At 43.4% G+C, this 12,209-nt stretch overlaps 1 protein-coding gene across 4 annotated transcripts in view; it reads left to right on the forward strand.

Moving 5' to 3' along the window:
• Positions 1-12,209, forward strand: part of LCP1 (lymphocyte cytosolic protein 1) — a 61,698-nt gene that overhangs the window by 33,351 nt on the left and 16,138 nt on the right. For all 4 annotated transcript variants that reach the window (XM_047756315.1, XM_047756314.1, XM_047756312.1 and 1 more), the window contains 5 exons: positions 2,262-2,404; positions 5,097-5,192; positions 7,762-7,957; positions 10,730-10,808; positions 11,371-11,485. In XM_047756315.1, the coding sequence (XP_047612271.1) occupies positions 2,262-2,404; positions 5,097-5,192; positions 7,762-7,957; positions 10,730-10,808; positions 11,371-11,485 (629 nt within the window). The remainder of the gene's footprint in view (positions 1-2,261; positions 2,405-5,096; positions 5,193-7,761; positions 7,958-10,729; positions 10,809-11,370; positions 11,486-12,209) is intronic.

A 12,209-nucleotide genomic window follows, 5' to 3' on the forward strand; every position in this document is an offset into this window, starting at 1 on the left:
TCGTATCCAATCCATTGTATTATGGGTTCTATCTACAGAGCCCAGACTTTTTTTTTTTTTTTTTTTAATGACAGAGCAAAAGCTTTTTAAGACCACATACTAATGATAATGGTTGTTTAGAACCTGTATCTCAGTCTAGCTGTCTGGGACTCCAACCTCAAGAGCTTTTCTGAGTTCACGTTGGCTTTAGACACTTTGTAACAAATTAGACCATTTTTAAACTTGTATTTTACCAAGCCACTCACTATCACTCTCTGATAGTATCAGAGAGGAGAAACTTGGTCTTTTTCTTACTAAGATTATAGGAAATTACTTAACATTTCAGAGTTCTCAACTAAACATTGTAGTTGTCAATCTTATTCCTTATCTGCTGTCAGTAGCCTAAGCATTCAGGCTGTTCTTTTTTCTAAGCATTCAGCCTGTTCTTTTCTTTTTTAATCTTACTGGTAAGATTTTTCATTGTTCTCCTTTCTTTTTTGTTGAAGTATAGTGGACTTATAATCTTGTGTTAATTTGCTATATAGCAAAGTGATTCAGTTACACCTGTATATATTCTTTTCATATTCTTTTCCATTACGGTTTATCATGGGATATTGAATACAGTTCCTTTTGCTGTAGAGTATGACCTGGTTGTTTATTCATCCTATGTATGATAGTTTGTCTCTGCTAACCCCAGACGTCAAATCCTTCCCCCTCCCCCACATTGCCTCTGCCTCGGCACCACAAGTCTGCTCTCTATGTGAGTCTGTTTCTCTTTCATAGATAAGTTCATATGTGTCATATTTTAGATTCCACATATAAGTGATATCATATGTTATTTGATTTTCTCTTTCTGACTTACTTCACTTAGTATATATTCTCTAGTCGCATCCATGTTTCTGCAAATGGCATTTTTTGTTCTTTTTATGGCTGAATAGTATTCCATTGTACATATGTGTCTTCTTTATCCATTCCTCTGTTGATGGACATTTAGGTTGTTTCCCCATCTTAGCTATTGGGACTAGTGAAATTCAGCTTGTTCTTTAGACAGCAGTAGACACCTTGATAAATATCACACAAAACAAACTGTTACCTTTCATTTTTCCTGTGAAGGTCTTACTAATATGAAATCTATAGCCAAATTCTAACCTTTGTTTAAATATCCATTTTATTTATATGTCCAAGTCAAAACAATCAGTGAGGAATCCTGGGGTACCATTTTATTTATTTATTTGTCTTTTTTTTTAGGGCCACACCTGCAGTATATGGAGGTTCTTAGGATAGGGGTTGAATTGGAGCTGTAGCTGTCAGCCTACACCACAGCTGCACGAGTGCAGGATCTGAGCCGCATCTTTGACCTATACCACAGCTCATGGCAACACAAGATCCCTGACCCACTGAACAAGGCCAGGGATTGAAACTGCGCCCTCATGAATACTAGTTAGATTTGCTTCCGCTGAGCCACGATGGGAACTCCCTGGGGGTACCGTTTTAAAACCATGATATTAAATAGTATATAAAGAAGAAAAAAACAAATAGGGAGCTTAGAACCCATGAGAAAAAATATTGATTTGCAAATAATGATCTCAGCTAAATTTAAACCTTCTAGCTGAGCAAAAAATACTTCATTCCTCTTGGAAACACAGAGGAAAGAGGTGATTATACTTTTTGAGATGCTATAATTATGCAGGTAAGCATTTGAAATATAAAACATCTGTGGGAATAAACAAGAGGACACAGTCATTATTACAAAATTAATCTCTTAAAAGCAAAAATGTTGTCATATCTTGCCATTAAAGAAACAATTTTTTTTTCTCAGCATGCAGTGGCTTGATGTGGGATCTCAGTTCCCAGACCAGGGATTAAACCTGGGCTTCAGTGGTGAAGTGTCAAATCCCAACCACTAGACCACTAGGGAGCTCCCTTGGTGTCATATCTTGACATGGGGTCTGATGGACCCCGCAGAGCGTCCTGAGTTGATAGTCGTGATTATTTTGGTGGCTCTGCCCCTATATTCTTAGGCATAGCTGTGACACTCATTGGTGCCTTGTCCTCACCACCTGAAAAATGGGGATGATAAGCTCGTAATATCTTACACTCCTTTTTAGGGAATAATAACAAAGTGTTTATTCCACAGGAAAGGCCATAAGTCCCTTTAGCCCTGAGAGATATCCTTTCTATCTTTGACTTCTTAGCAGAACTCAATTTAAGTTATAACGAATCCCCCCCCCCCAAAAAAAAGCCCCTGTATTTATTTTTCTTTGAATTTGGTGCTTCTTCAGCTCTGGCTGCTCTTTTGAGAGAAGGGGAGAGCCTGGAGGATTTGATGAAACTCTCCCCCGAGGAGCTCCTGCTGAGATGGGCTAATTACCACCTGGAAAACGCAGGCTGCAACAAAATCAACAACTTCAGCAGCGACATCAAGGTAGGAGGAGTGTCGTTTGACTGGGGATAGGAGACCAAGATATGGGCCTCATCTCTTTGGAGGTTTGGGGGTTAGGTAGAGGGGCTGGTGCTGCACGGAGCCCTTGCTGTCCTCCAGTCCCTGTGCAGCTCCAGCTCTGGGCCATGTGCGGATCTGTCCAAGGTCCTAGCGACTGCACAGCATCCAAGGGAGATGGGTGTCCCCTGGAGTTTCAGCTTCAGGACATAGAGGGATGAGGGGAGATGGAAGAAGGGCAAGAGATAAGACAGATTTTCAGATAACGAGGGTCTGTGTGTCTTTCTGATTTTATCAATGGGAGCAGCAGATGGGGAGTCCTTTAAAAGAATTAAACCAAGGTTACTCTTCTAATTGTACATCGCAAACAGGGCGAACTGCTTTATACCAGTATGGACTCGTTTAATCCTCACAACAAAATCTTCCAGATCAGGATTGTTATTTTCTCATTGTGCAGATAAGGCAACTGAGGTAAAGAGAAGGGAGAGAATTGAAGTAACGTGGTCAAGGTCACATAGCTGGGGAATGGGGTCAGGCCAGTTGACCTCGGGGGCCTCCCTCACATACTCGACTACCATACACGCTGCTCCTCTAAAACAACTCGTGAATTTCTTGAAAGCTTTGTATGTGTAGACACCAGAGTAATGTTTGTTTAAAAGAGGAGGATTCTGGAATCCTTACGCAATGAGAATTAACCCCAGAAAATGGAGAAGATACCATTAGCCCTACAGCAGCGATCCAAAGGTAGGCAGGCTGAGAGAAGCAGGCACTGCGGTTTTCAGGTCTGTGACAGGTTCCATGTCAGGGTGAAGGGAACAGCTTGTGGCATTGGTGACTGATGGAATGAGATCGAAAGAGCTTAAGGAACAGGAAGGGCCATCAGGCCCCAGTAGGAAAGGGTGGGAGAGGCTAGGATGCAACATGAGAAAAACATTCAGTCTCCACTTTCTCAAACGTTAAGGACATTTTCTCCAAAGAGGAAGAATCAGGAAAGGTCACAGAACTCACCAAGCGGCAAGCCAGGCTTGTTACTCTTGGAGTGACAGCTGCCCCCACTTCTGTGGACTCAGTGGCTTTTAGAACTCAAGGTCTACTGGGCACAGTGCCCATTGGAGTGAAGCTCCTGGATGCAAAGTCCTCCATTCCTTCAGATGTATGCTAATAAGGCCAGGTACATTTTTTTCTACCTACACAGCTCTCACTGGATATCAACCTTCTTCCAGCACCACCAGCCAAACTGGGAGTTACCAGGAGCTGGACAGCGTGATCTCCCTTTGTGCTGAACAGTTAAGCTCTGCAATTCCTTCAGCCAAAATTCTCCAACTTTGCAGACAAAATTAGGATGCTTGATCTGAGCCATAAACTTCCCTTGATTTCCTATCACGGAAAGGCTGTGTTCTTTAGAATAATAACCATCTTGGACTTAAGCGCTCAGACCTGGCAAGCTGAGCACTGATACAGTGGCTGTGCCTGTTCTCAGGGGAGAAGAGCTGCATCCCCACCAAGGTCAGGGCCGGGACGTGTAAGTCTGAGCACGTAGCACATAGAGAAATGCCCTTGAATCACACCAAGTCAGTGAAGGAGGGGAGAGCATCTGAAGCTGAGTGAGAAAGGCTTCTCAGGGTCTTGTGAAATGAGATGACTCTTAGCAGAGCTGAGCAGATGGGACATGCGGTGGGCACATTTTATTCCTGCCGAACACCTGCATGGGACTTTCACTGACTTCAAAATAGCTACAGTGAAAAGGAAGAGAAGGGGGCGGTAGAGAGAAGAGGTGACAGCCAGTTCCCCGTATACTGCACCCATGGCAGGTGCCCTCTCTTCTCATCTTTCTGCTGTCACAAGGGTGAGCCAACCTCTGCTCTCGCTGGCCTCTACCCAGTTTTAAAAGATAAACAGGGCAACAACTGATTGTTCAGTCTTTAAGAGAAATTAAGGTATTTTTAAATGATTTAACTAAACTTCCTGAAAATCTGTATACTTTCATTGAAGGAAAATAAATTTATAAATTTAAGACTGTGACTCAGAGAATTTTTGGTCCACAAGCCTATTTCCAGAATCTAAGAAAACAGAATTCCGTGTCTGTACCCACTCTGCGATAACTAAATTTAAGCACTCTTTCTAGCTTCTTGATAAACATTAAGTGCACTTATCTTAATGTTTCTCCCTTTATATAAAGACCGTTTGTGAATGCTTCAATTTTCTGTCTTTGAAATCTTTTTCTTTTGCTGATTGTCCATTTAAATGTATTTTTAAACTCTGCTTTAAACTTCTGCCTCCTTTTTCTGTCACTTTTTTTTTTAAACTTTAGCTGACTGACTTCTACACCAATATAAAGGTATATATATTTTCCTGTATATATTTAATACACATATATACAAGTTATTTTTCTTTCCTAAGGACAACAGAATACTGTTTGCTTCTTTGGGTTGCCTTTTATGTATGTCCTGTATTTTTAACTATTATATTCCTTTTAAAAAGAAAGGCAACTATCATAGGTAGAGAGACAAAGAGAAAATTCAAACTGGTGCATGTTTCCAGCTTTGTTAATTAAGTTGCATCCTTGAATGGTAGTTGGATAAGAAATGAAATATGTTTGCTGGGGGGAAGTGATTGTCGTGCTAAGTATGTAATTAGCTGTGCCGTTTTGAAAGTGTAATTTCCTCGTTTCTCACAGGACTCGAAAGCTTATTACCACCTGCTTGAGCAGGTGGCTCCCAAAGGCGACGAAGAAGGCATTCCTGCTGTTGTGATTGACATGTCAGGACTGAGGGTAAGGCCACGCCCCGGGTTTGTTTAGATGCCATATTTCCTCTGCATCAGCATCTCCATGGCCCCACGTGTCCTGGCTCCAGAGCGCCTTGTGTGGACATATCTGCTTAGCGCCCTGTGCTGTTAGTAAAGACTCTTAACAGTGGTGGGTAGTAAGTGTGGAAAATTGAATCTGGAAATCAACATTAAGAAAAGAAGGAAACTGACACTAATTAAATGCCATGCATCATCAGAGGCACAGCTGCCCATGTCCCATCAGAGGCTCTACAGCACCCAGAAGGATTATTTTTCCATTTTTAGGTGGCTGAATATTGTTTCTGGAAATAGATGGGATGTTTACACACAGAAATAAGTTTACACTGTCTTGATGAAAAAGCTGAGACTCAGAGGGGTTTATGTCCAAGACTGTAGGACCGATGATCAGAAGTTATATGAGCCAAGCCTGAGGCTCTTTGCTCTGTTAATAATAAGAAAAGGAAACCCCACTTACTGATTCTCCGCATGTGCCAGGTACTGTGCTGGGCACGTGGCTTGTACTGCCCTTAATCCTCGCAAATATCACTAAAGTGTGAGTAACTCTGTTCGTAGTTGAGAAAATTGAAGGTCAAAGAACGTTCGTAATGAATCACCTCATGGCCACAGAGCCAGTACGTGGCATAGTGAGGAAGCAGCCAAGGATGGCTCCAGACTCCATGCCCATGCGGCCCTGCCTCGCCTCACCGCTGAGGCTGGTGTCTGGTGGGGAGACTCCAAAAAACAGTGGGCACAGCCTGGGTCTGGTTAAAACTGCAGTCTTGCCAAACACTTTAATATCGATCTAGAGAAGTTGCCTTACACATTCTGTGCCGCGTTTCACATCATTAGAGTTAAATCCAATGTGTTCATTTTAAAGTTAACTCATTTCTGAATGAGAAGAAAAGCTCACGAAATAGATAATGTATAAATGTATTATCTAATACAGCATCATATTAAGAAATAATTACAAGATGCATTAGGAGTTTGGAACTAACATTTACATGCTACGATATATATAAAATAGATAACCCACAAGGACCAACTGTATCGCACAGGGAACTGCACTCAATATCTTGTAATAACTTGGAAGAGACTGTATCTCTGAATCACTTTGCTATGTACCTGAAACTAATGTAACGGTATGTATTTTATAAAAACTATAAAAAAGTAATTAAAACCTGTTTTTGAAAAAGAATCTTAAAAAAGAAATAATTATAATTTTAATCGGGTCTATTGTCTGAATTATGGGTTTCATAGACTTTTAAGAGCGTTAAAGAGCAGTTGACCATATTTCAGCAAAACTTTAGTCTTCTAGGAGTAGCCCTTGTGGCTCAGCAGGTTACACACCTAGCTAGTATCCATGAGGATGCAGGTTTGATTTCTGGCCTGTATCAGTGGGTTAAGGATCTGGCATTGCTGTGAGCTGCGGTGTAGGTCGCAGAGGCAGCTGGGATCTGGCGTGGCTGTGGCTGTGGTGTAGACCTGCAGCTGCAGCTCCGATTCCACCCCTAGCCTGGGAACCTGCGTATGTCTGCAGGTGTGACCCTGAAAATGAAAAAAGGAAAACAAAACAAAACAAAACACCACCACCGCCAACAAGAAACTTCAGTCTTCTAATGAGTCTGCTTACAAATGGCTAGAAATTCTCTAGAACTGTTTGAATAGGCTTCTAGTGTGTTACGTAAGTGATCCTCAATCTGACCACATCTCCAAAAGCCAGATTGATATTATATATTTGTCAGTGACTCTATGTAGCTTAAATTTATTTGGTCTGCACTGTAAGTGCACCAGCTCAGTGTGGGAAAGGCAGCTAAAGTAATCAGTTCTTGTTGGCAGGTGTAAACGCCTTTGATGCACTGAAAACAGGAATATAATTGATTACCTAAATGAACATTGTTTGTGAAATCTCTGCAAGAAGATAACATTTAAAAAGGAAACTAATGGTTGGAAATAATTAAGATGAACTTAAGTGATAAAACTGTAGAACCTCCTGAGTCTCTTTGAAAACAAGACAACCAGCCATTCATCGGCAATAGTTCTGTGCTGTGCAGAGATGGGCGCGGGGCTCAGTGACTTAACTTTGGAGATTCCTTTTACTTGGGACTTTCTGGTTTGGGTTCAGGCAAATACAGGTATAACTTGCTGTTGTTATGCGTCTCTCCGAGGTTGAATTCGAACGGTTTCTGTAAGATGCCTGTTTCTTTTCTTTTTTCGTCTTTTTGCCTTTTCTTGGGCCGCTCCTGCGGCATGTGAAGGTTCCCAGGCTAGGGGTCGAATCGAAGCTGTAGTTACCAGCCTACACCACAGCCACAGCAACTCGGGATCCGAGCCGCATCTGCAGCCTACACCACAGCTCACGGCAACGCCGGATCCTTAACCCACTGAGCGAGGCCAGGGATCGAACCGAAACCTCATGGTTCCTGGTCGGCGTCGTTAACCACTGCGCCACGACGGGAACTCCGTGGATCCCCATTTCTTTTTCACGTTATTCCCGTCCACTTTGTGCTTGAGGAGCCACGGCGCAGCCTTGACGTGTTGGTCCTTTTTCCTTGCAGGAGAAGGATGACATCCAGAGGGCAGAGTGCATGCTGCAGCAGGCAGAGAGGCTGGGTTGCCGGCAGTTTGTCACAGCCACTGATGTGGTCCGAGGGAACCCCAAGTTGAACTTGGCTTTTATTGCCAACCTCTTCAACAGATACCCCGCCCTGCACAAACCAGAGAACCAAGACATCGACTGGGGGGCTCTTGAAGGTAACTGGAAACTAGTTGCTTAAATGTTTGGAAAAGCGTGTGCAGGTCTTCGAGGTCACCTCCTAAGCAAATACAAGCCCCTCACATGGAAGATTTGCAAACAGGTCGTCAGTGTGCTGGAACATAACAAAGAGAATTAATGGATTAATCAAGTCAATTACAGCCAAGCAGGAATAATCAAATACATTATAGCACATCCATTATACATAGGCTTCATCCATTATTAGAATTAAATGTTTTAGGGAAGACAGTGCATTTAATTATCAGATGAAATAAATCCCGAGTTCCAAAAACCTAATTTATGTACTTAATGGACTGAGTGTTAATTCCCAGAGGCAAGAAATTGTAGCCACTCATCATCTAGAAATGATATTTAACTTATGATAAGAGGTGCTTACTGAGGTGTTTGTTTTGTTTCTTTGACTTGGCTAGTGGGGGCCACAAAATAATATTTTGAGGCAGATTCCCTGGTAGTTTCATTTTGGGGCTTTATGCCCTAAGGCCAGACAAAAATCACACAGCTTTAGGTCAAATTCTAGCAGTAATAGTGCCAGAGATATTCACTTTTCTTTCATCATAAATCAGTCCCAAGACTGAGACAGAAAAATCAATACAAAAGTAATAATAAATATCACCAATGAAAGGAAATCCACATTTAAAAAACTGGTTGATCTTCTTTTGCACTGCTTTATTCTAGCTGGAAACACAATCTGTGTTCCAGCACGGCTGCACTTGTATCATTTGAAAAATGGCCATCAGGAGTCTGTGCATTTTTTTTTTAAATTTTTTTCTTGTCCTTTTTATTTTTTTAGTTTTTTTTTAGGGTCACACTTGCAGCATGTGGAAGTTCCCAGGCTAGGGGTCGAATTGGATCTGCAGCTGCCAGCCTACACCACAGGCACAGCAACTTGGGATCCAAGCCATGTGTGCAACCTACACCACAGCTCATGGCAATGCTGGATCCCTAAGCCACCGAGTAGGGACAGGGATCGAACCTGCTTCCTCATGGATTCTAGTCGGGTTTGTTACTGCTGAGACACACGGGAAGTCTGAGTCTGTGTATTTTGGTAACTACTGAATACATGTATCAAGCCTCTAATCACCCTGTTCCAGCTGCTTCTAGAATGTCCCCTTTTGGGTCCTTCCCTGTCGCTTGAAATTCACTATGTACAGAAGAGACTCAATCATTTTCCCCTCCGCCATCTCATCTACTCTCCTTTAGAAATTCTCCCTTTCCATTAATCATCCAACATTTCTTTTTTCTTCCGTCATCAAACCCTGGTTTCACTTTGATATCTTCCTCTCCATCACCCCTAAAGCTCTTGAGTCAGCAAATACGGATAATTCTTCTTGCAGAATGACTTTTAGATTGTCCTTTTTCCTTGCTGCTCTTCCGGACCCTTATTAAAATATACACCAGCTATTTCCACAGGTATTGGGGACCTGGTCCTCCATCCATCAAGCCCTTGAATGTGCCCATGTGCCAGTGTCAAACACTGTCTCCTCCGCGTGTTTCATGTAAATGCATATTGGGAGTTCCCATCGTGGCTCAGTGGTTAACGAATCCGACCAGGAACCATGAGGTTGTGGGTTCCATCCCTGGCCTTGCTCAGTGGGTTGGGGATCTGGTGTTGCCGTGAGCTGTGGTGTAGGTTGCAGACGCGGCTCAGATCCCGTGTTGCTGTGGCTGTGGTGTAGGCCGGTGGCTACAGCTCCGATTCGACCCCTAGCCTGGGAACCTCCATATGCCACAGGAGTGGCCCAAGAAATGGCAAAAAAAAAAAAAAAATGCATATTGCCTTTCAGTAATTCTGCACACTGCTGCCAGGCACATCACCGTACTGCTTCCATTATAGCCCTGCCTTGCTCAAGAATTTATTATGGTAATAAAAAAAGAACCCATGATGACTGTCATTGTACAATGTGTCAACTAAAATCTGCTCCCTGGCATCCAAAAATCCCTGACCCTGGTTCCAGCTGTGGGACAGTCTTACCTCTGTGGACCATACAACACAGATCCCTGAAAAATCAGTTCCTACTGGTTTTAATACAGACCCTGCCTCCTGCTCCCTTCGTGTTCATAGTCACACTCTACCTCCTACTCCCACCCCTTGTTTACACCCCCACATCCTCTCCTCTTTCCGTTTTACTCCCCAGAGTTTACTAGCCCTAGACGGTAAAGCTCAAATTCCACTCCCTCCAAATTGAGCCCATATAATTCTCTCTGTAAACTCAAATACAATTATAGGGAGTTCCCTGGTGGTCTAGTGGTTAGAACTCAGTGCTTTCACCGCTGTGGCCCGGGTTCAATCCTGGTCTGAGAACTGAGATCCCACATCAAGCCTCTACACACACCATGGCCAAAATAAATCCCGCAAAACAAAACAAAACAAAATCAAATACAAATCTATCTACGTCATATGTTTGCCCTCCAGCCTCTGTGATCCCTCTTTGATGCCTAAAAGACTTGTTTTTCCAGAAAGAAGGTAAGCCTTTGAGGGCCAACTCTGAACAGGAACCCCCCCGCCCGCCCGCCACAGACTCTTGCACACTGTTAATAGGTGCTATGGAAATACTTGTTGAATTGAAATGGGCAACAAAATTAACACAGAATAACAACCATCATCCAAACCCTTAGGGGTTATGGTTTTCACTCTACTCTTCAGTGGTTTTGTTTTTTTTTTTTTTTAATACCTCTTTAGTGAAACTTTGATCATCAAAAAAGGTGTATTTTCTGGATGCCTGAAAGATAACTTGTCATCATTCATTTAGGTGAGACGAGAGAGGAGCGGACATTCAGAAACTGGATGAACTCCTTGGGTGTTAACCCTCGAGTCAATCACTTGTACAGGTGAGACTATGGGAGGGGCGGCTCTTCCTCAATATGAGGTACCAAGAGCTGGAAGGATCCCCAAGACTTCAGATACCACTCGGGTGGGCAGTTCCTTTCACAAAAGGCATCGACCTCTGTGCGCAGGGAAATGCCAAACCGAGCTGCAGATGGTGAGAAACTCAGCTTCCGTAGGCACCACCCTTCCTGTGGGTTTAGTCCAAAATCATAACCCGGCCGCGAAAGGCCCTATGGACTCCACACTGTAAACCCAAGACCCGCTCACAAGGAGGCCAGACAGTCAATGTTAAGTCCATTTAAGCCATTCGTTAGAGCCATATTTCTTTTCCTGGAGGCAGCATGTGTCTGCTGGAAGGGCCTAGGTGGGGGAGACCTCCAGTAAGTCCCCTCCCTCTCCCTGAGTCGGAATTTCTTCACCTCTAAAGATGGAGTTACTGATACCAGTGTTGCCAGGTTGCTGGGAGTGTTGCTGGGGCTGCTACAGAGAGAAGTGCCGGGCCCACTGCAGGCCCTTCGTGAACGTTGGGTATCTGAGCCTCGTTTTGTGTGTGTGTTTGTGCAGTGACTTATCAGACGCCCTGGTCATCTTCCAGCTCTATGAAAAGATTAAAGTCCCTGTTGATTGGAACAGAGTAAACAAACCACCATACCCCAAACTGGGGGGCAACATGAAGAAGGTAAACAGCGGCTCCTCTGAGGTTCTGGGCGGCGGCTGGATCATCAGCCTGCAAGAGCCCGGGGAATGCTTTCTCAGGAGGCCAGACAGGGGGAAGAAATGTTTATTCAGGGATTAAATTATGGTGCATCCCTCAGGAACCCGAAGAGGTTTATCAACGTGAGCTCGGTATCTCAGTTGCTTACTTATTTATAGCTCCATGCTGGCTGTCTTTAAACATTCTGATGTAAAATCCTCGTTAAGATAATTAGAGCAAACAGAGCTGCGGGCTGCTTTTCTCCCAGCAAGATCCTCATTCTAATTTTCTAAAGAACTGAAGCCTTTTACCAACAGGTGGGCGTGTTTAAGTAGCTCGTCTCCGGTCAAGGCGGTGGGGACACATTGTTTTGTCAACACAGCCGTGGGGTTGGCATGAACATTGCCCACCATGCCTTGTCTCTGTGACCCAGTGATCCGTGGGTCACAGCCTTGGGAACACCCGTTCCACATGTCAGCCCACTGTGTGCACACAGAATGGAGCATCCAGATTTTTCCATGTCCATCTCTCTGACTATTTGTCATAGTATTTGTCATCTCAACTATTTCAGGCTATTATAGACAGGTTCCTGAGTATAGCTCTCTAGTTACACAGTATGATGTAGCCGTGAAAGTGGTCATAATACTGCTACTTTTGTTTTGGCACCATGAATATTATTTTGGTGGGAGTGAGTGGTTCCATTTAAGAA

The sequence above is a fragment of the Phacochoerus africanus genome, chromosome 13 (genome assembly GCF_016906955.1).
Source record: "Phacochoerus africanus isolate WHEZ1 chromosome 13, ROS_Pafr_v1, whole genome shotgun sequence".
NCBI classification, from domain to species: Eukaryota; Metazoa; Chordata; class Mammalia; order Artiodactyla; family Suidae; genus Phacochoerus; species Phacochoerus africanus.